Genomic DNA, 24,971 nt, shown 5'->3' with positions numbered 1-24,971 from the left:
GGACAGGAGAATACAGTCTATTGCTCCCTGTTATCAGCCATTTCAGGGGAGATGATGACTGTAGGACAGGAGAATACAGTCTATTGCCCCCTGTTATCGGCCATTTCAGGGGAGAGGATGACTGTAGGACAGGAGAATACAGACTATTGCCCCTGTTATCAGCCATTTCAGGGGAGAGGATGACTGTAGGACAGGAGAATACAGTCTATTGCCCCCTGTTATCAGCCATTTCAGGGGAGAGGATGACTGTAGGACAGGAGAATACAGACTATTGCCCCCTGTTATCAGCCATTTCAGGGGGGAGGATGACTGTAGGACAGGAGAATACAGTCTATTGCTCCCTGTTATCAGCCATTTCAGGGGAGAGGATGACTGTAGGACAGGAGAATACAGTCTATTGCCCCCTGTTATCAGCCATTTCAGGGGAGAGGATGACTGTAGGACAGGAGAATACAGTCTATTGCCCCCTGTTATCAGCCATTTCAGGGGAGAGGATGACTGTAGGACAGGAGAATACAGTCTATTGCTCCCTGTTATCAGCCATTTCAGGGGAGAGGATGACTGTAGGACAGGAGAATACAGTCTATTGCTCCCTGTTATCAGCCATTTCAGGAAGAGGATGACTGTAGGACAGGAGAATACAATCTATTGCCCCCTGTTATCAGCCATTTCAGGGGAGAGGATGACTGTAGGACAGGAGAATACAGTCTATTGCACCCTGTTATCAGCCATTTCAGGGGAGAGGATGACTGTAGGACAGGAGAATACAGTCTATTGCCCCCTGTTATCAGCCATTTCAGGGGAGAGGATGACTGTAGGACAGGAGAATACAGTCTATTGCTCCCTGTTATCAGCCATTTCAGGGGAGAGGATGACTGTAGGACAGGAGAATACAGTCTATTGCCTCCTGTTATCAGCCATTTCAGGGGAGAGGATGACTGTAGGACAGGAGAATACAGTCTATTGCTCCCTGTTATCAGCCATTTCAGGGGAGAGGATGACTGTAGGACAGGAGAATACAGTCTATTGCCCCCTGTTATCAGCCATTTCAGGGGAGAGGATGACTGTAGGACAGGAGAATACAGTCTATTGCCCCCTGTTATCAGACATTTCAGGGGAGAGGATGACTGTAGGACAGGAGAATACAGTCTATTGCCCCCTGTTATCAGCCATTTCAGAGGAGAGGATGACTGTAGGACAGGAGAATACAGTCTATTGCCCCCTGTTATCAGCCATTTCAGGGGAGAGGATGACTGTAGGACAGGAGAATACAATCTATTGCCCCCTGTTATCAGCCATTTCAGGGGAGAGGATGACTGTAGGACAGGAGAATACAGTCTATTGCCCCCTGTTATCAGCCATTTCAGAGGAGAGGATGACTGTAGGACAGGAGAATACAGTCTATTGCTCCCTGTTATCAGCCATTTCAGGGGAGATGATGACTGTAGGACAGGAGAATACAGTCTATTGCCCCCTGTTATCGGCCATTTCAGGGGAGAGGATGACTGTAGGACAGGAGAATACAGTCTATTGCCCCCTGTTATCAGCCATTTCAGGGGAGAGGATGACTGTAGGACAGGAGAATACAGACTATTGCCCCCTGTTATCAGCCATTTCAGGGGGGAGGATGACTGTAGGACAGGAGAATACAGTCTATTGCTCCCTGTTATCAGCCATTTCAGGGGAGAGGATGACTGTAGGACAGGAGAATACAGTCTATTGCCCCCTGTTATCAGCCATTTCAGGGGAGAGGATGACTGTAGGACAGGAGAATACAGTCTATTGCCCCCTGTTATCAGCCATTTCAGGGGAGAGGATGACTGTAGGACAGGAGAATACAGTCTATTGCTCCCTGTTATCAGCCATTTCAGGGGAGAGGATGACTGTAGGACAGGAGAATACAGTCTATTGCTCCCTGTTATCAGCCATTTCAGGAAGAGGATGACTGTAGGACAGGAGAATACAATCTATTGCCCCCTGTTATCAGCCATTTCAGGGGAGAGGATGACTGTAGGACAGGAGAATACAGTCTATTGCACCCTGTTATCAGCCATTTCAGGGGAGAGGATGACTGTAGGACAGGAGAATACAGTCTATTGCCCCCTGTTATCAGCCATTTCAGGGGAGAGGATGACTGTAGGACAGGAGAATACAGTCTATTGCTCCCTGTTATCAGCCATTTCAGGGGAGAGGATGACTGTAGGACAGGAGAATACAGTCTATTGCCTCCTGTTATCAGCCATTTCAGGGGAGAGGATGACTGTAGGACAGGAGAATACAGTCTATTGCTCCCTGTTATCAGCCATTTCAGGGGAGAGGATGACTGTAGGACAGGAGAATACAGTCTATTGCCCCCTGTTATCAGCCATTTCAGGGGAGAGGATGACTGTAGGACAGGAGAATACAGTCTATTGCCCCCTGTTATCAGACATTTCAGGGGAGAGGATGACTGTAGGACAGGAGAATACAGTCTATTGCCCCCTGTTGTAATGTACTCCACTAGGATGGTTGTCAGAGCAGGAATTCTCTGCCCTCGTTATCTCTGCTTTTATCTCAGTTGCTGTCTGTCTACAGGTCATTGGCCCTTTTAAATTCTTCTGAGCCTCATACGACCCTTGGAGCCAGTGCAGTGGCCGCCCCACATTACCGCTATAGATAACCGGAACAACACTACCAGAATCGCAACATCTTAGATTCCCTGAAATAATCGGAATCCACCTCCGGTCATCTTCTGCCTGTATAAAAAAAATTTCGGATAAGATTCTTGAGAACCATTACGGCAACCATTAGAACTCATACAGTTGTCACCCAGCTTTCCCAGACTCCTGAGTGTCATGCCTCTTTAAGTACAGTGCTAGGGATATATCAGTGCACCAACAGGCAGAGCTTTACCAGTGGTGACTTCTGATATCGCTCCACACTTCTGCACCCCTTTCCACAGCGCCCTCTGGTGGCCTCGCTGGACATTCTGTCACCTCTTTGTCTCTTCTTTCGCAGGTCACATTTCAGACATGCAGGCGTCAGCACATCGCTTCCGTGATGTGGAGCACCATCCTCTGCTTAATGAGAGCGATGGCTTCAACTCCTCCCCCTCAGAGGCGGAGCTGGCGGACAGGCTGTGGTTCATCCGCGATGGCTGCGGCATGGTCTGCGCTGTGATAACATGGATGCTGGTCTTCTATGCAGACTTTGTGGTGACTTTTGTAATGCTGCTCCCCTCCAGAGACTTTTGGTATTCAGTTATTAATGGGACCATGTTCAACTGCTTGGCAGTGCTGGCGCTGACCTCCCACCTGAGGACAATGCTGACTGATCCGGTAAGTGCCACCGACGCCACGTGTGGAGCCTCTGATCAAGAATATAACTACTATAATACTGCTCCTATGTACAAGAATATAACTACTATAATACTGCTCCTATGTACAAGAATATAACTACTATAATACTGCCTCCTATGTGCAAGAATATAACTACTATAATACTGCCTCCTATGTACAGGAATATAACTACTATAATACTGCCTCCTATGTACAAGAATATAACTACTATAATACTGTCTCCTATGTACAAGAATATAACTACTATAATACTGCTCCTATGTACAAGAATATAACTACTATAATACTGCCTCCTATGTACAGGAATATAACTACTATAATACTGCTCCTATGTACAAGAATATAACTACTATAATACTGCCTCCTATGTACAGTAATATAACTACTGTAATACCGCTCCTATGTACAAGATTATAACTACTATAATACTGCCTCCTATGTACAGTAATATAACTACTATAATACTGCCTCCTATGTACAGTAATATAACTACTATAATACTGCTCCTATGTACAAGAATATTACTACTATAATACTGCTCCTATGTACAAGAATATAACTGCTATAATACTGCTCCCATGTACAAGAATATAACTACTATAATACTGCTCCCATGTACAAGAATATAACTACTATAATACTGCTCCTATGTACAAGAATATAACTACTATAATACTGCCTCCTATGTACAAGATTATAACTACTATAATACTGCTTCCTATGTACAAGAATATAACTACTATAATACTGCTCCTATGTACAAGAATATAACTACTATAATACTGCTCCTATATACAAGAATATAACTACTATAATACTGCCCCTATGTATAAGAATATAACTACTATAATACTGCCTCCTATGTACAAGAATATAACTACTATAATACTGCTCCTATGTACAAGAATATAACTACTATAATACTACTTCTATGTACAAGAATATAACTACTATAATACTGCTCCTATGTACAAGAATATAACTACTATAATACTGCTCCTATGTACAGGAATATAACTACTATAATACTGCTGCTATGTACAAGAATATAACTACTATAATACTGCCTCCTATGTAAAACAATATAACTACTATAATACTGCTCCTATGTACAAGAATATAACTACTATAATACTGCTCCTATATACAAGAATATAACTACTATAATACTGCTCCTATGTACCAGAATATAACTACTATAATACTGCTCCTATGTACAGGAATATAACTACTATAATACTGCTCCTATATACAAGAATATAACTACTATAATACTGCCTCCTATGTAAAACAATATAACTACTATAATACTGCTCCTATGTACAAGAATATAACTACTATAATACTGCTCCTATATACAAGAATATAACTACTATAATACTGCTCCTATGTACCAGAATATAACTACTATAATACTGCTCCTATGTACAGGAATATAACTACTATAATACTGCTCCTATGTACAGGAATATAACTACTATAATACTGCCTCCTATGTACAGGAATATAACTACTATAATACTGCTCCTATGTTCAAGAATATAACTACTATAATACTGCCTCCTATGTACAAGAATATAACTGCTATAATACTGCTCCTATGTACAAGAATATAACTGCTATAATACTGCCTCCTATGTACAAGAATATAACTACTATAATACTGCCTCCTATGTACAAGAATATAACTACTATAATACTGCTCCTATGTACAAGAATATAACTACTATAGTACTGCCTCCTATGTACAAGAATATAACTGCTATAATACTGCCTCCTATGTACAAGAATATAACTGCTATAATACTGCCTCCTATGTACAAGAATATAACTGCTATAATACTGCCTCCTATGTACAAGAATATAACTACTATAATACTGCTCCTATGTACAAGAATATAACTGCTATAATACTGCCTCCTATGTACAAGAATATAACTACTATAATACTGCTCCTATGTACAAGAATATAACTACTATAATACTGCTCCTATGTACAAGAATATAACTACTATAATACTGCTCCTATGTACAAGGATATAACTACTATAATACTGCTCCTATGTACAAGAATATAGCTACTATAATACTGCTCCTATGTACAAGAATATAACTACCATAATACTGCCTCCTATGTACAGGAATATAACTACTATAATACTGCTCCTATGTACAAGAATATAACTACTATAATACTGCTCCTATGTACAAGGATATAACTACTATAATACTGCCTCCTATGTACAAGAATATAACTACTATAATACTGCTCCTATGTACAAGAATATAACTACTATAATACTGCTCCTATGTACAAGAATATAACTACTATAATACTGCTCCTATATACAAGAATATTACTACTATAATACTGCTCCTATATACAAGAATATTACTACTATAATACTGCTCCTATGTACAAGAATATAACTACTATAATACTGCTCCTATGTACAAGAATATAACTACTATAATACTGCTCCTATGTACAAGAATATAACTACTATAATACTGCTCCTATGTACAAGAATATTACTACTATAATACTGCTCCTATATACAAGAATATAACTACTATAATACTGCTCCTATGTACAAGAATATAACTACTATAATACTGCTCCAATGTACAAGAATATAACTGCTATAATACTGCTCCTATATACAAGGATATAACTGCTATAATACTGCTCCTATGTACAGGAATATAACTACTATAATACTGCTCCTATGTACAAGAATATAACTACTATAATACTGCTCCTATGTACAAGAGTATAACTACTATAATACTGCCTCCTATGTACAAGAGTATAACTACTATAATACTGCTCCTATGTACAAGAATATACCTACTATAATACTGCTCCTATGTACAAGAATATAACTACTATAATACTGCCTCCTATGTACAAGAATATAACTACTATAATACTGCCTCCTATGTACAAGAATATAACTACTATAATACTGCTCCTATGTACAGGAATATAACTACTATAATACTGCTCCTATGTACAAGAATATAACTACTATAATACTGCTCCTATGTACAAGAATATAACTACTATAATACTGCTCCTATGTACAAGAGTATAACTACTATAATACTGCCTCCTATGTACAAGAATATAACTACTATAATACTGCCTCCTATGTACAAGAATATAACTACTATAATACTGCTCCTATATACAAGGATATAACTGCTATAATACTGCTCCTATATACAAGGATATAACTGCTATATATACTTTGACATTATGTGATGGCTCCGGGTGTCAGTCTGACTTCATGTTGTTGTGACATTTTGACTGATTATTAGTGGTAATTACTTTTTTATTGCTGTGCTAATTTTCTGATGTGTTCCCTGGACTGTGTTGTCAGTGACTAGTCGGGTGCTCCGCGGTGTTTACTGTGAGAATTGTAGGCGGTATCACTTTTTGCAGAGATTTTAAAGGTGATTCATCTGGTCACGTGATTGGCGGTGCTCGTTATAAACGTTCCATTATAGATGGCGGTTTTATGACCTGACCCTGCCATCTTATTTGTATATAATTAGCTTACGGGGTTGAAGGAGCGGTCGCAGGGCGGGTGTCAGTGCTGATACTTGATGACATGTGAAAACTTTACGAGGCCCCCCCACCCAGTGAAAATGATAGGTCGTAGCGCGGTGACCTCATTCCTGCGTCCTGTAGTTAGTAGATTCCTGTAACGAGCATCCGGCGTGTTCGGACGCCATTATCACTCTCATCATCCCTCTCATCATCCTCTGTCTTCTCCACGGCATTAGGGGGCAGTGCCCAAAGGAAATGCGACCAAGGAATATATGGAGAGTTTACAGCTGAAGCCGGGCGAGGTGATCTACAAGTGTCCGAAGTGCTGCAGCATCAAACCAGAGCGCGCCCACCACTGCAGGTAACCCCCACACAGCAGTGCCGTCGCATCCGCTTATACTCCAGTCACAGCCAAAGCTGTCCCCAAAGAATCCGGCACAACTTGTTCAGGACCTAATATAATGCAGGATCTTATTAGACACTTCCCCCTGGACCATGTGACGATGATTAGAAATTTGACTTATTACTTATGATGCATTTCAAATATGGAAGGCGTGATTCATCTGCCCGGGGCCCCCACACCCCAGGGCCCCGATCTTCTTAAAGCGGTATTCTCATGGTTAATCAGACATCATACATTATATGACTATCTCCACCAAAGCTAGAACCAGCCGAGCACCTCACGTGGCTTCTCTCCGGAGATCTCCCCATTCATTGCTCCAGTTGTGATGTTCAGGTTTGGTAATTCAAGGGCGTGTCCTTTTCCTTGTCACTATCACAGGTGGCAGTTGAAGGATAAAACTGAGCATGTGCGACCATCTCATTGAGGTGGACAGAAATATAAGGAAAGGAACAGCCAGGCAATGCATTACAATACAGATGTGTTGTAATGCACTGCAGAGCGGATCAGACCCCCAAAAGTAAAAAAAAAGAAAGTGTTTTATTATAATAAAAATTAGTTTCAATTCAAAAAACAAAAACGCCCTTTTCCATAATAAATACATATAAAGTTGTAAAAAATAGAAAAAAATAAGTTATTGCTGCATCTGTAACTACTGGTTCTATAAACATATTGTATAATCCACCCCATCAGGTGAACGCCGTAAAAAAAAATATTTTTATAAAAACTGTGCCCAAAAAATCTACCAATAAGACTGAAGCTCTGGATGTGATTAGTGTAAGACATGACGTGACAGTGGGATGGTAATTGCAGCTCTAGATGTGACTGGAGTCTTCGCTGTGATGAGGGAAGTATTTACGGTGATCATCCTGGGGGGTGACTACATGATGGGGGTAGTAGTGCTGATGTGGGGGGGGGCTGGCCGGACCCCGCTGTCACCTCTTCTTTCTCTGTCCCGTCAGTATCTGTAAGCGATGTATCCGGAAGATGGACCACCACTGCCCCTGGGTCAATAACTGCGTCGGGGAGAAGAACCAGCGATTCTTTGTCCTCTTCACAGTGAGTCCGAGATCAGCCTCTGGGGTCTCTGGGGGGTCCCGGGTGTTTTTATCTATTTTGTGTCTGATGGGAGAATAGATTGTGAGCTTCTGGGATCAGGGATGATGGGAGTGATGATTGTTACATAGACAGAATAGATTGTGGGTTCCTGAGATCAGGGATGATGGGGGTGATGCCTTTTGGGGTCGGGGTGTACGCAGTAGGGGGGGGGAGGGGCGCTGTCAGGGGCGTACCGCTGATGACTGTCTCTCCCCGCAGATGTACATCGCGCTCATCTCCCTCCACGCGCTCGTCCTGTGCGTCCTCCAGCTCTTCACCTGCGTCCAGGGGCAGTGGACAAGTGAGTACATTAACCCCTGCAGCTGCTATTTTTGGGGTTCACCTCTGCCCCTCAACACTGCTCTGCTCATTTCCTGTTGCTGTTTAACGGCCTAAACCGTCTGGTAAATGATTGGCTGATAGCTTGTCTTAGCTCCTGACCTCACAGCTGAGGGTTTGTTTCAGTTGTAGCCGGGCATTTTACATCCTTTACACAGGACAGGAGGTATTTGTGCTGCTGATTGGATACAATTGTAACAAACCCTCAGGTCTGTGAGGCAGCCCAGGATGGGATTTTAGCCTTTGAATGTGAATGAGAATGTTTCCAGTTGCTGACAGCAAGCAGACCTATTGAAAAGAGTCACAAAGTTGCATTGTAAGCCGATTGTGTTCATGGTCAGATGTACATTGTAACAATCACTTCCTGTCCCTTGATACTTGTTACTCCCCCCCCCAGTTCCTGTAGTGTGTATTGGGGCGCTCCCTCCATCCTGCGGTGTGTATTGGGGCGCTCCCTCCATCCCGCGGTGTGTATTGGGGCGCTCCCTCCATCCTGCAGTGTGTATTGGGGCGCTCCCTGCATCCCGCGGTGTGTATTGGTGCGCTCCCTGCATCCCGCGGTGTGTATTGGGGCGCTCCCTCCATCCTGCGGTGTGTATTGGGGCGCTCCCTCCATCCTGCGGTGTGTATTGGGGCGCTCCCTCCATCCTGCAGTGTGTATTGGGGCGCTCCCTGCATCCCGCGGTGTGTATTGGTGCGCTCCCTGCATCCCGCGGTGTGTATTGGGGCGCTCCCTGCATCCCGCGGTGTGTATTGGGGCGCTCCCTGCATCCCGCGGTGTGTATTGGGGCGCTCCCTGCATCCTGCGGTGTGTATTGGGGCGCTCCCTCCATCCTGCGGTGTGTATTGTGGCGCTCCCTCCATCCCGCGGTGTGTATTGGGGCGCTCCCTCCATCCCGCGGTGTGTATTGGGGCGCTCCCTCCATCCCGCGGTGTGTATTGGGGCGCTCCCTCCATCCCGCGGTGTGTATTGGGGCGCTCCCTCCATCCTGCGGTGTCAATTGGTGCGCTCCCTCCATCCCGCGGTGTGTATTGGGGCGCTCCTTGCGTCCCGCGGTGTGTATTGGTGCGCTCCCTGCATCCCGCGGTGTGTATTGGGGCGCTCCCTGCGTCCCGCGGTGTGTATTGGGGCGCTCCCTGCGTCCCGCGGTGTGTATTGGTGCGCTCCCTGCATCCCGCGGTGTGTATTGGGGCGCTCCCTGCATCCCGCGGTGTGTATTGGGGCGCTCCCTGCTTCCCGCGGTTTGTATTGGGGCGCTCCCTGCATCCCGCGGTGTGTATTGAGGCGCTCCCTGCGTCCCGCGGTGTGTATTGGGGCGCTCCCTGCGTCCCGCGGTGTGTATTGGGGCGCTCCCTGCGTCCCGCGGTGTGTATTGGGGCGCTCCCTGCGTCCCGCGGTGTGTATTGGTGCGCTCCCTGCTTCCCGCGGTTTGTATTGGGGCGCTCCCTCCATCCCGCGGTTTGTATTGGGGCGCTCCCTGCGTCCCGCGGTGTGTATTGGGGCGCTCCCTGCGTCCCGCGGTGTGTATTGGGGCGCTCCCTGCCTCCCGCGGTTTGTATTGGGGCGCTCCCTCCATCCCGCAGTGTGTATTGGGGCGCTCCCTGCGTCCCGCGGTGTGTATTGGGGCGCTCCCTGCATCCCGCGGTGTGTATTGGGGCGCTCCCTCCATCCCGCGGTGTGTATTGGGGGCGTTCCCCTCCCCCTTGTATCTGCCGTTGGGTGATCTGCCCCTTTGTCTTGCAGGCTGCAGCTCGTTCTCACCCCCGGTCACGGTCATCCTCATGATCTTCCTCTGCCTGGAGGGGTTCCTCTTCCTCACCTTCACCGCCGTCATGTTCGGGACCCAGATTCACTCGATATGTAACGATGAGACGGTACGTTGTCTGCCTCAGGAAGTTGGGGGCGCAGGGACCACCCACCGCGTGTAGACGATCGCCTGCCTAGATTGTGAACGCTCCCTTCTATAAACGTTGTCATTCCGGACAATCCCATTGTTACAAACTTTCCGTCAACATAACTGGGCAGGTTTTCCATTCTGGAGCCTGGGAAAGCTGGGTAGGAGCCAGCATCGCCCTCCACTTACAGCTGTCACCCAGCTTTCCCAGACTTCTGCATATAAACCTAAGGGAATGGAAAGTAATGTTTTCTTCTGCAGGAGCCTGGCAAAGCTGGGTGGCAGCCAGTAGTGTCCCCATTGAGGCTGGCCCTTCGGCTGTCACCCAGCTTTCCCAGTCGTCTGCATATTTACTTCGGGGAAGAGAATGTGTCTGTGATAATTAGGGAAGTTTTCCATTGCAGGAGCCTGGGAAAGCTGGGTGGCAGCCAGTAGTGACACGGCTCTATACCTCGGACAGCTGCTAATGGCCAATGTGGCCCCTTGTGGCCCCTTGTGGTGCCGTCACCCAGCTTTCCCAGACTTCCGCATGCACAGAAGAAGTGTTCAAAAAAAATTGCAGTGAATTTAAAAAAGCAAATAAATTGCAAAATCCTTCTAATAACTTCTTTCCATAAATCCCCTGGAAATTCTACACGTTCATCCCCTGATCCCACCAGCGTTTCTCCAGATTGTGTTAACCCTTTACAGTCAGTAAAGAAGGAGGAATATCCGGCCGTTTATAAAAGTAGCCGCTCCAGCATTTTCTGTAAAGACCCAAATGTTTAATGTAAAGTGAAGAAATGCCGGAGATTTCCTTTGAATGACTGAGCCAATATTTAGCGGCTCATTCAGACGGCCGTATGCTGTCCGCAAAAATGCGGATCCGTTTTTTTGCGGATTAGATGCTGTCCCATTCACTTCTATGGGCCCTTTTCTTCCATTGCACGGCTCAGCAAAACAAATGAAACATGTCCTGTCCTTGTCAGTAAATATCAGGACATGGCCCCATTGAAGTCTATGGGTCAACAAAGAAACTCAATGCAATCCGTTTTTTTTGCGGACATGATGAAACTGTCCGCAAAAAAAAACGGATCCACATTTTTGCGGACAGCGTACGGCCGTCTGAATGAGCCCTTAGGGAGATCCTTGATAAATACTGGCCAATCCTCTGGATGGATCCGGACGTGGCTGACGTCTTGTTACCCCGTCCGAACGTTTCGCGCCCTGTTCCAGCACGGACATGGTTGGACAGGAAACCATTGGGTATTTTTCGCTGTGGAACCTGCTCGGCCTGTCGTCTTGTTAAGAAATCGAAAGTCAATGTATGTTCAGCCACAAACGGAAGTTACACCGTAAGGGATTTTATTAACTGTAGGAGCAAGGGAGTAGTGTTCCTATGTCGCTGCCCTTGTCCTATGTGGGGAAAACATTCCGAGAATTTCGTTGCCGCGTTCTTGAGCTTGTAAATGATGATATGGAAAAGAACAATACTCCCGTGGGAAATCACATTTGGGAACGTCATGATGGAGATCCTAGGTCTCTCTGTCTTTTTCGGCATTAGAACTGATGAGACCTTCCCCTAGAAAAGGTGACTGGGACCAGAATGGAATGGATTTATAGGTTCCGGTCCCAGTCACCCGGAGCGCACCACCATATTGGTTTCGTCCTCGGCTGTTCAGAGCGAGGCGAGACCTGGGACGCATCGCGTCCGTGGATTATTGGTAGGGATAAGTGGGGAGGCTATTTTAGTGGCGCCCAATAATGGTGGTAGGACCTGATCATGAGACCCTGGACATGGAGAGCCAAGCACATGCCGGCCCAGGACCTCGCCATTTAAATAGGAGTTCATACCGCTGACAAAATGGAGCTGTTATTTTGCCCCCTGGAGCCCCCCAGCCGCCGCGCATCGTACATCTGTGAGAGGAGCGAATGGGTCTGCAGCGGGAACGGGTGCGGACCCATTCATTCTCAATGGGGCAGAACGAGATGCGGAGAGCACACAATGTGCTATCCGCATTTCCGGAGCGCGGCCCCGAACTTCCAGGACGCGGCTCTGCAAAAAAATAGAACATTCCTATTCTTGTCCGGACCAGAATAAGCAGATCTATGGGGGGTGCCGGCCGGGTGTATTGTGGATCCGCAATACTCCACGGACGTGTGAATGGAGCCTTATATAGCAATGTTTATACTAGCATTTCTGCTTCACTATATGGCAGCATGATCTCCGCCAGTATTCTGATATATTCCTACTGAGCCGTGATAAATAGGACCATCCCCATATAGGATGTCTGCCCCGCCGTGCTTCACGTCTTCTGTCTGCAGCCACTGCTTTCATCAGTCCACACAATGTTCCACCTTTTCTCTTTGGACCAGTCCATGTCTTACTTTTTCAGGACATGTCTTTATATTTTTTGGGGGGACTTTTCGGGGAGTTCTTGCTGGTAACCTGTCTTCACTTCATCATCTTCTCGCTGGTGACATCAGATCTTCTTTCATCTTTCTGGAGCTCATCATCGGCTGGGCCTTTGCCATTTTGGCTATTCTTCCATCCATTGTTCCGCGGCTTTCATGTTTTCGTTGCAACTTCAAGGAATTTATGATCATTTCAGCTGAGCCGCCGATCATTTGCTGCACTTCTCTGTATGGTTTTCTCTCTCCGATCAAAGTACGTTCTTCAGAACAATATCTGGACCAAGCCACTTTCCCCAGTATTTCAGAAGGAAATGCAGTATAACCAACATGTGCAGCATTTGGTGCCTTCCTCCTTAAATAATTGCCAAAATTTACACCTGTTATTCCACACAATGAATGAATTCACCAATTTATCTCATCACGGCTATTATTTTGAGCCTTTTTCCATTAATGATTGAGCGGGATGCACGTCCTGATTGCTGGCTCTGTATTTCTTCTATTCAGAATGCACAGTATGCACGTCCTGATTGTTGGCTCTGTATTTCTTCTATGCAGAATGCGCAGTATGCACGTCCTGATTGTTGGCTCTGTATTTCTTCTATGCAGTATGCACGTCCTGATTGTTGGCTCTGTATTTCTTCTATTCAGAATGCGCAGTATGCAGGTCCTGATTGTTGGCTCTGTATTTCTTCTATTCAGAATGCGCAGTATGCACGTCCTGATTGTTGGCTCTGTATTTCTTCTATGCAGTATGCACGTCCTGATTGTTGGCTCTGTATTTCTTCTATTCAGAATGCACAGTATGCACGTCCTGATTGTTGGCTCTGTATTTCTTCTATTCAGAATGCGCAGTATGCACGTCCTGATTGTTGGCTCTGTATTTCTTCTATTCAGAATGCGCAGTATGCACGTCCTGATTGTTGGCTCTGTATTTCTTCTATTCAGAATGCGCAGTATGCACGTCCTGATTGTTGGGTCTGTATTTCTTCTATTCAGAATGCGCAGTATGCACGTCCTGATTGTTGGCTCTGTATTTCTTCTATGCAGTATGCACGTCCTGATTGTTGGCTCTGTATTTCTTCTATTCAGAATGCGCAGTATGCACGTCCTGATTGTTGGCTCTGTATTTCTTCTATTCAGAATGCGCAGTATGCACGTCCTGATTGTTGGCTCTGTATTTCTTCTATTCAGAATGTGCAGTATGCACGTCCTGATTGTTGGCTCTGTATTTCTTCTATTCAGAATGCGCAGTATGCACGTCCTGATTGTTGGGTCTGTATTTCTTCTATTCAGAATGCGCAGTATGCACGTCCTGATTGTTGGCTCTGTATTTCTTCTATTCAGAATGCGCAGTATGCACGTCCTGATTGTTGGCTCTGTATTTTCTATTCAGAATGCGCAGTATGCACGTCCTGATTGTTGGCTCTGTATTTCTTCTATGCAGTATGCACGTCCTGATTGTTGGGTCTGTATTTTCTATTCAGAATGCGCAGTATGCATGTCCTGATTGTTGGCTCTGTATTTCTTCTATTTAGAATGCGCAGTATACATGTCCTGATTGTTGGCTCTGTATTTCTTCTATTCAGAATGCGCAGTATGCACGTCCTGATTGTTGGCTCTGTATTTCTTCTATTCAGAATGCGCAGTATGCACGTCCTGATTGTTGGCTCTGTATTTCTTCTATTCAGAATGCGCAGTATGCACGTCCTGATTGTTGGCTCTGTATTTCTTCTATTCAGAATGCGCAGTATGCACGTCCTGATTGTTGGGTCTGTATTTCTTCTATTCAGAATGCGCAGTATGCACGTCCTGATTGTTGGCTCTGTATTTCTTCTATTCAGAATGCGCAGTATGCACGTCCTGATTGTTGGCTCTGTATTTTCTATTCAGAATGCGCAGTATGCACGTCCTGATTGTTGGCTCTGTATTTCTTCTATGCAGTATGCACGTCCTGATTGTTGGGTCTGTATTTTCTATTCAGAATGCGCAGTATGCATGTCCTGATTGTTGGCTCTGTATTTCTTCTATTCAGAATGCGCAGTATGCACGTCCTGATTGTTGGCTCTGTATTTCTTCTATGCAGTATGCACATCCTGATTGTTGGCTCTGTATTTCTTCTATGCAGTATGCACGTCCTGATTGTTGGCTCTGTATTTCTTCTATGCAGTATGCACGTCCTGATTGTTGGGTCTGTATTTTCTATTCAGAATGCGCAGTATGCACGTCCTGATTGTTGGCTCTGTATTTCTTCTATTCAGAATGCGCAGTATGCACGTCCTGATTGTTGGCTCTGTATTTCTTCTATGCAGTATGCACGTCCTGATTGTTGGGTCTGTATTTTCTATTCAGAATGCGCAGTATGCATGTCCTGATTGTTGGCTCTGTATTTCTTCTATTCAGAATGCGCAGTATGCACGTCCTGATTGTTGGCTCTGTATTTCTTCTATTCAGAATGCGCAGTATGCACGTCCTGATTGTTGGCTCTGTATTTCTTCTATTCAGAATGCGCAGTATGCACGTCCTGATTGTTGGCTCTGTATTTCTTCTATTCAGAATGCGCAGTATGCACGTCCTGATTGTTGGCTCTGTATTTTCTATTCAGAATGCGCAGTATGCACGTCCTGATTGTTGGCTCTGTATTTCTTCTATTCAGAATGCGCAGTATGCACGTCCTGATTGTTGGGTCTGTATTTCTTCTATTCAGAATGCGCAGTATACATGTCCTGATTGTCGGGTCTGTATTTTCTATTCAGAATGCGCAGTATACATGTCCTGATTGTCGGGTCTGTATTTTCTATTCAGAATGCGCAGTATGCACGTCCTGATTGTTGGCTCTGTATTTTCTATTCAGAATGCGCAGTATGCACGTCCTGATTGTTGGCTCTGTATTTCTTCTATTCAGAATGCGCAGTATGCACGTCCTGATTGTTGGCTCTGTATTTCTTCTATTCAGAATGCGCAGTATGCATGTCCTGATTGTTGGCTCTGTATTTCTTCTATTCAGAATGCGCAGTATGCACGTCCTGATTGTTGGGTCTGTATTTCTTCTATGCAGAATGCGCAGTATGCACGTCCTGATTGTTGGCTCTGTATTTCTTCTATGCAGTATGCACGTCCTGATTGTTGGCTCTGTATTTCTTCTATTCAGAATGCGCAGTATGCACGTCCTGATTGTTGGCTCTGTATTTCTTCTATTCAGAATGCACAGTATGCACGTCCTGATTGTTGGCTCTGTATTTCCTATTCAGAATGCGCAGTATGCACGTCCTGATTGTTGGGTCTGTATTTTCTTTTCAGAATGCGCAGTATGCACGTCCTGATTGTTGGCTCTGTATTTCTTCTATTCAGAATGCGCAGTATGCACGTCCTGATTGTTGGCTCTGTATTTCTTCTATTCAGAATGCGCAGTATGCACGTCCTGATTGTTGGCTCTGTATTTCTTCTATTCAGAATGCGCAGTATACATGTCCTGATTGTTGGCTCTGTATTTCTTCTATTCAGAATGCGCAGTATGCACGTCCTGATTGTTGGCTCTGTATTTCCTATTCAGAATGCGCAGTATGCACGTCCTGATTGTTGGCTCTGTATTTCCTATTCAGAATGCGCAATATACATGTCCTGATTGTTGGCTCTGTATTTCTTCTATTCAGAATGCGCAGTATGCACGTCCTGATTGTTGGCTCTGTATTTCCTATTCAGAATGCGCAGTATGCACGTCCTGATTGTTGGCTCTGTATTTCTTCTATTCAGAATGCGCAGTATGCACGTCCTGATTGTTGGCTCTGTATTTCCTATTCAGAATGCGCAGTATGCACGTCCTGATTGTTGGCTCTGTATTTCCTATTCAGAATGCGCAGTATGCACGTCCTGATTGTTGGCTCTGTATTTCTTCTATTCAGAATGCGCAGTATGCACGTCCTGATTGTTGGCTCTGTATTTCCTATTCAGAATGCGCAGTATGCACGTCCTGATTGTTGGCTCTGTATTTCTTCTATGCAGTATGCACGTCCTGATTGTTGGCTCTGTATTTCTTCTATGCAGTATGCACGTCCTGATTGTTGGCTCTGTATTTCTTCTATTCAGAATGCGCAGTATGCACGTCCTGATTGTTGGCTCTGTATTTCTTCTATTCAGAATGCGCAGTATGCACGTCCTGATTGTTGGCTCTGTATTTCTTCTATTCAGAATGCGCAGTATGCACGTCCTGATTGTTGGCTCTGTATTTTCTATTCAGAATGCGCAGTATGCACGTCCTGATTGTTGGCTCTGTATTTCTTCTATTCAGAATGCGCAGTATGCACGTCCTGATTGTTGGCTCTGTATTTCTTCTATTCAGAATGCGCAGTATGCACGTCCTGATTGTTGGCTCTGTATTTCCTATTCAGAATGCGCAGTATGCACGTCCTGATTGTTGGGTCTGTATTTTCTTTTCAGAATGCGCAGTATACATGTCCTGATTGTTGGCTCTGTATTTCTTCTATTCAGAATGCGCAGTATGCACGTCCTGATTGTTGGGTCTGTATTTTCTATTCAGAATGCGCAGTATGCACGTCCTGATTGTTGGCTCTGTATTTTCTATTCAGAATGCGCAGTATGCACGTCCTGATTGTTGGCTCTGTATTTCTTCTATTCAGAATGCGCAGTATGCACGTCCTGATTGTTGGCTCTGTATTTCCTATTCAGAATGCGCAGTATGCACGTCCTGATTGTTGGGTCTGTATTTCTTCTATTCAGAATGCACAGTATGCACGTCCTGATTGTTGGCTCTGTATTTCCTATTCAGAATGCGCAGTATGCACGTCCTGATTGTTGGGTCTGTATTTTCTTTTCAGAATGCGCAGTATGCACGTCCTGATTGTTGGCTCTGTATTTCTTCTATTCAGAATGCGCAGTGTACATGTCCTGATTGTTGGGTCTGTATTTTCTTTTCAGAATGCGCAGTATGCACGTCCTGATTGTTGGCTCTGTATTTCTTCTATTCAGAATGCGCAGTGTACATGTCCTGATTGTTGGCTCTGTATTTCTTCTATTCAGAATGCGCAGTATGCACGTCCTGATTGTTGGCTCTGTATTTCCTATTCAGAATGCGCAGTATGCACGTCCTGATTGTTGGCTCTGTATTTCCTATTCAGAATGCGCAATATACATGTCTTGATTGTTGGCTCTGTATTTCTTCTATTCAGAATGCGCAGTATGCACGTCCTGATTGTTGGCTCTGTATTTCCTATTCAGAATGCGCAGTATGCACGTCCTGATTGTTGGCTCTGTATTTCTTCTATTCAGAATGCGCAGTATGCACGTCCTGATTGTTGGCTCTGTATTTCTTCTATGCAGTATGCACGTCCTGATTGTTGGCTCTGTATTTCTTCTATTCAGAATGCGCAGTATGCACGTCCTGATTGTTGGCTCTGTATTTCTTCTATTCAGAATGCGCAGTATGCACGTCCTGATTGTTGGGTCTGTATTTCTTCTATTCAGAATGCGCAGTATGCACGTCCTGATTGTTGGCTCTGTATTTCCTATTCAGAATGCACAGTATGCACGTCCTGATTGTTGGCTCTGTATTTCTTCTATTCAGAATGCGCAGTATGCACGTCCCGATTGTTGGCTCTGTATTTCTTCTATTCAGAATGCGCAGTATGCACGTCCCGATTGTTGGGTCTGTATTTCTTCTATTCAGAATGCGCAGTATGCACGTCCTGATTGTTGGCTCTGTATTTCTTCTATTCAGAATGCACAGTATGCACGTCCTGATTGTTGGCTCTGTATTTCTTCTATTCAGAATGCGCAGTATGCACGTCCTGATTGTTGGCTCTGTATTTCTTCTATTCAGAATGCGCAGTATGCACGTCCCGATTGTTGGGTCTGTATTTCTTCTATTCAGAATGCGCAGTGTGCACGTCCTGATTGTTGGCTCTGTATTTCTTCTATTCAGAATGCACAGTATGCACGTCCTGATTGTTGGCTCTGTATTTCTTCTATTCAGAATGCGCAGTGTGCACGTCCTGATTGTTGGCTCTGTATTTCCTATTCAGAATGCGCAGTATGCACGTCCTGATTGTTGGCTCTGTATTTTCTATTCAGAATGCGCAGTATGCACGTCCTGATTGTTGGCTCTGTATTTCTTCTATTCAGAATGCGCAGTATGCACGTCCTGATTGTTGGCTCTGTATTTCCTATTCAGAATGCGCAGTATGCACGTCCTGATTGTTGGCTCTGTATTTCTTCTATGCAGAATGCGCAGTATACACGTCCTGATTGTTGGCTCTGTATTTCTTCTATGCAGAATGCGCAGTATGCACGTCCTGATTGTTGGCTCTGTATTTCTTCTATGCAGAATGCGCAGTATGCACGTCCTGATTGTTGGGTCTGTATTTCTTCTATGCAGAATGCGCAGTATGCACGTCCCGATTGTTGGGTCTGTATTTCTTCTATTCAGAATGCGCAGTATGCACGTCCTGATTGTTGGCTCTGTATTTCTTCTATTCAGAATGCGCAGTATGCACGTCCTGATTGTTGGGTCTGTATTTCTTCTATGCAGAATGCGCAGTATGCACGTCCTGATTGTTGGCTCTGTATTTCTTCTATGCAGAATGCGCAGTATGCACGTCCTGATTGTTGGCTCTGTATTTCTTCTATGCAGAATGCGCAGTATGCACGTCCTGATTGTTGGGTCTGTATTTCTTCTATGCAGAATGCGCAGTATGCACGTCCCGATTGTTGGGTCTGTATTTCTTCTATTCAGAATGCGCAGTATGCACGTCCTGATTGTTGGCTCTGTATTTCTTCTATTCAGAATGCGCAGTATGCACGTCCTGATTGTTGGGTCTGTATTTCTTCTATGCAGAATGCGCAGTATGCACGTCCTGATTGTTGGCTCTGTTTATTCCTCAACGACACTTTTTGCTTTGTACAAATATCACTTCTACCCAAAAACACTGATTTACCAGTTTCCCGATGTTTTTACTGTTTTTTGTTTCGGACACTACTGTCCACCTCCTGGAACATCGTGTATCTGTACGTAATTAGGGAAGTTCTCTATTTCAGGAGCCTGGGAAAGCTGGATGACGACCAGTAGAGAGACTATTATAACCCCCAGCAGTGGGTGGCGCTCGGCTTTCCCGGACTCCGGAATTGCTCTGCCCGCTAGTACTCGCCCAACACTGAACCTTCTGTTTCTTCATTTTCTGTTGCAGGAAATCGAGCGACTAAAGAGCGAGAAGCCGACCTGGGAGCGGCGACTGCGCTGGGAGGGAATGAGGTCCGTCTTCGGGGGGCAGCCATCTTTCCTGTGGATTAACCCCTTTGCCGGTCTCCAAATCAGACGTTTCCTGAGAGCGCGGAAAGGAGGCACCGAGTTCTCGGTTTGAGATTTACCCCGGAATAAGACGTGTTATTCAGACGACCAAAAGACACAAGGAGCTTACAATCAAATTTACGGATTTGTTTTTAATTGAAGAGACTTCAGAGATGCGGACAGTGTGGGGTCTGGAGGGTCTTCTCTTCTGCTACAGGGTCCGGATTGTTTTTTTTAGTTCATGTCTACAGATTTTTTTTTATCAGGATGAGATTTTATGGCGGGAGACGAGAGCCGCCCTGATCCGGTTGGGCGGTGTCAGCATGCAGGTCCTGCTCCACGTGTGCATGGCGGCTGTAGGCTCTGGGCTCGCTCCGCTCTCCGCTTCATCTCCTCCTCCGTCCCTCCCCCCCCTCCTGCGCTCTCATTGCAGTTGCCATCTTGATCTAGATGCTGCAGAACATCTTGGCGCCGGGCAGTAGGAGGTTTGTGGCGCCAGGTTTAGTGTCTTCAGGCAACACGCAGCTCCACTGTGACATCATTTACTGGTTAAAGCTGCGGGTTATACTGGTTCACAATTCTGTACACCAGTCACTCCCAGAGCTGAATTCACAATTCTGTTGCACCATATCTTCAATCACATCCCGAGCTGAACCCACTATTCTCTTATATCATGTCTTAGGCTCCAGTCACATCCAGAGCTGCAGTCAACATTTTGATATTGCATCATACCTTAAACTCCAATTGCATCCAGAGCTACATTCACATTTGTTACATTTTGTCTTCAGTCACATCCAGAGCTGAATTCACAACTGTTATATCATGCTTTATTCTCCAATCTTATCCGGAGCTCCAGTGACCATTGTGATGTTACATCATGTCTTATACTCCACTCACATCTAGAGCTGCCGTCAGATTGTTACTTAATGTCCTGTACCTCAATGACACCCACAGCTGCATTCACAATTCTGTTAAATCATGTCTTATGCTGCAGTCACATCTAGAGCTGCATTCACAATTCTTTTTATATCCTGTCTAATGCTCCGTTCACATCTAGAGCTTCTGTTACAACGTTGATTTTAAATCATTCCTTTCCCCTTGTCATGTGCAGAGCTGTAATCACAATTCAGCTAGCTAAAATGTCAGAATATGGATGCTGCAGCGATCAGTGGATGGTTGGCACCCCCAGCTGTAGTCAGCGGGGCGTTCCCCCTGTGGCGGCCACTACAGGGGAAGTGAAGTATTGCATGGCAGTAATTTGGCTGAATGACCAGAGAGCGTTTCCATTCTCACTCATTTGGGGGAACCCTCCCTATGGTGTGCCCATATAGCCAGGGGGCAACCCCTTTAAGTCCTGCAGCCGGAGAGCTAAACGAATTGTGGCTGCAGCTCTGGCTGTGACTGGAGTACAGTACTCATGCAGCAATAACCTGGGACATGATGTGTCACAGTGGAGCTGCGAATCCGTGACGTGCAGGGGCCGCCGTGATTGTGCTGTCTGATCCGCTCAGGACAAGCGGCTTCTGCAGAGTAGTCACCGCTTCTCCTGCGTGTCCCAGCATGAACCTGGGCGCCGGCTCCTTCACCTCTCCTCATTGTAAATCATCCTGTGTCCGGGGAGCGCCGTTGTCTCGTGTATGGGGCATGCCGTTGCGGATGATGAGAGTTTTCTTATGCACTGATTTGTGAAATAAAGTATTGAACTCGTTTCCTCTCTGTAGATTGTAGTCACTCGTTCTCCGCCTCTAGGAAAGCTGGGTGACGACCACTTGGGGGGGGGGGGGGGTTATAGCTGTGGTCTCACACTTATTGACCCCCACACACAGGGTGACAAGGTTCTGTACATAAAGGGTCTACGTTGTGTCCTGCTATTTAATTGTAGATCTCTGCTTACTGTCAGTGAATGGAAAACTTCTCATTTACATGCAAAGACTGAAAACTGACCTAATACTTCCCCCAGCCTAGGGTTTGTTACAATGTATCAGTCTTGTACAGAAGAGATGTTTCTGCTTTTGTATTTAGAATCTAGATTTGATACAAATGTAACAAGTCCTCAGCGGTGAGAAGTACTAGGTTTAAAGGGGTATTCTGCTGGATTAGAGACAACTGTTAGATTGGCGGGGGTCCCGTGTCCTCCATATGACTAGCAGTGGTCCAGCATGAACGCTACCGGCTCGGCCACCTTTCCATTCACTATCAGGAGGCTCCTAGCACTGTGACCCCCCCCCCCCCCCCCCCATTACGATGATCAGTGGGGACCCCCCCTTAATCTAGCAGTTATCTCCTCTCCAGTAAATGGGGTATACATTTTTCTGACAGGCTTTCAGCCTTCAAATATGATCGGGGAGGGTCCCATTCACTGACAGCAAGCAGAGATCCTAAAAAAGGTCAGTTAGAAAGTTACAGAACTTGTCATTATCCAGAGATGATCAGGTGTGAGTTTGGATTACAGCTCTGGAGCACAAGAGCTTACACTCCCCTCCTCACACCACTGACATTCCCGGGCAGCACATATTGTATGGAGCGGTCAGGATTATCGGCGCCGCGCTCCTCCGTCTCCGTGGTTACTGCCAGACCGGGATTAAGAGATTTCACACCTGGAAGGTTTAATTGTCCTCATCCTCTAGAAGCTGATCTGCTGTGTTAACCCCCCTGGTGCTGGAGCGAGGCGGCCCGTGCCTCACGCCTCATCAATGTGTAATGCTGGGCACCGCTCAGGAGATATGTATGATATGTTCTAATAGACTTTGGGGGGAATTTATCATTAGTCCGTTTTTCTTCAGTCTGTGATGGAGAACTTTGTGCCACATTTATCAAACACCGAACACTTCTGTCTGGAGAAGCTCCTCCCGTTTTCCTTCTCCGCCTCCTCCTGGAGTGAGACTCATTAACATAGCTGACCACGCCCACTTCTCCACCCATATTACAAAACTGGAGTGAGTGGTTTACACATGCAAAAAGTCGCAAAAGCCCTATTCTTGTACATAGGAGGCAGTATTATAGTAGTTATATTCTTGTACATAGGAGCAGTATTATAGTAGTTATATTCTTGTACATAGGAGCAGTATTATAGTAGTTATATTCTTGTACATAGGAGGCAGTATTATAGTAGTTATATTCTTGTACATAGGAGGCAGTATTATAGCAGTTATATTCTTGTACATAGGAGCAGTATTATAGTAGTTATATTCTTGTACATAGGAGCAGTATTATAGTAGTTATATTCCTGTACATAGGAGCAGTATTATAGTAGTTATATTCTTGTACATAGGAGCAGTATTATAGTAGTTATATTCCTGTACATAGGAGCAGTATTATAGTAGTTATATTCTTGTACATAGGAGGCAGTATTATAGTAGTTATATTCTTGTACATAGGAGCAGTATTATAGTAGTTATATTCCTGTACATAGGAGGCAGTATTATAGCAGTTATATTCTTGTACATAGGAGGCAGTATTATAGTAGTTATATTCTTGTACATAGGGGGCAGTATTATAGTAGTTATATTCTTGTACATAGGAGGCAGTATTATAGTAGTTATATTCTTGTACATAGGAGCAGTATTATAGTAGTTATATTCTTGTACATAGGAGGCAGTATTATAGTAGTTATATTCTTGTACATAGGAGGCAGTATTATAGTAGTTATATTCTTGTACATAGGAGGCAGTATTATAGTAGTTATATTCTTGTACATAGGAGCAGTATTATAGTAGTTATATTCTTATACATAGGGGCAGTATTATAGTAGTTATATTCTTGTACATAGGAGCAGTATTATAGTAGTTATATTCTTGTACATAGGAGCAGTATTATAGTAGTTATATTCCTGTACATAGGAGCAGTATTATAGTAGTTATATCCTTGTACATAGGGGCAGTATTATAGTAGTTATATTCTTGTACATAGGAGCAGTATTATAGTAGTTATATTCTTGTACATAGGAGCAGTATTATAGTAGTTATATTCTTGTACATAGGAGCAGTATTATAGTAGTTATATTCTTGTACATAGGAGGCAGTATTATAGCAGTTATATTCTTGTACATAGGAGGCAGTATTATAGTAGTTATATTCTTATACATAGGGGCAGTATTATAGTAGTTATATTCTTGTACATAGGAGCAGTATTATAGTAGTTATATTCTTGTACATAGGAGCAGTATTATAGTAGTTATATTCCTGTACATAGGAGCAGTATTATAGTAGTTATATCCTTGTACATAGGGGCAGTATTATAGTAGTTATATTCTTGTACATAGGAGCAGTATTATAGTAGTTATATTCTTGTACATAGGAGCAGTATTATAGTAGTTATATTCTTGTACATAGGAGCAGTATTATAGTAGTTATATTCTTGTACATAGGAGGCAGTATTATAGTAGTTATATTCTTGTACATAGGAGGCAGTATTCTAGTAGTTATATTCTTGTACATAGGAGCAGTATTATAGTAGTTATATTCCTGTACATAGGAGCAGTATTATAGTAGTTATATTCTTGTACATAGGAGCAGTATTATAGTAGTTATATTCTTGTACATAGGAGCAGTATTATAGTAGTTATATTCTTGTACATAGGAGCAGTATTATAGTAGTTATATTCTTGTACATAGGAGCAGTATTATAGTAGTTATATTCTTGTACATAGGAGCAG

The 24,971-nt window shown here is 44.4% G+C and overlaps 1 protein-coding gene across 2 annotated transcripts in view; it reads left to right on the top strand.

Moving 5' to 3' along the window:
* Positions 1-22,026, top strand: part of ZDHHC7 (zinc finger DHHC-type palmitoyltransferase 7) — a 35,713-nt gene extending 13,687 nt beyond the window's left edge. For both annotated transcript variants that reach the window (XM_040409340.1, XM_040409341.1), the window contains exons 3-8: positions 2,998-3,317; positions 7,131-7,255; positions 8,257-8,353; positions 8,612-8,693; positions 10,476-10,606; positions 20,217-22,026. In XM_040409340.1, coding sequence (XP_040265274.1) covers positions 3,012-3,317; positions 7,131-7,255; positions 8,257-8,353; positions 8,612-8,693; positions 10,476-10,606; positions 20,217-20,390 — 915 coding nt within the window. In that variant the 5' untranslated portion in view covers positions 2,998-3,011 and the 3' untranslated portion in view covers positions 20,391-22,026. The remainder of the gene's footprint in view (positions 1-2,997; positions 3,318-7,130; positions 7,256-8,256; positions 8,354-8,611; positions 8,694-10,475; positions 10,607-20,216) is intronic.
* The last annotated feature ends 2,945 nt before the right edge of the window (positions 22,027-24,971 follow it).

The sequence above is a fragment of the Bufo bufo genome, chromosome 10 (genome assembly GCF_905171765.1).
Source record: "Bufo bufo chromosome 10, aBufBuf1.1, whole genome shotgun sequence".
NCBI lineage: Eukaryota > Metazoa > Chordata > Amphibia > Anura > Bufonidae > Bufo > Bufo bufo.
The sequence above is the reverse complement of the archived record's forward strand: the minus strand, read 5'-3'. Positions and strand labels throughout refer to the sequence as shown.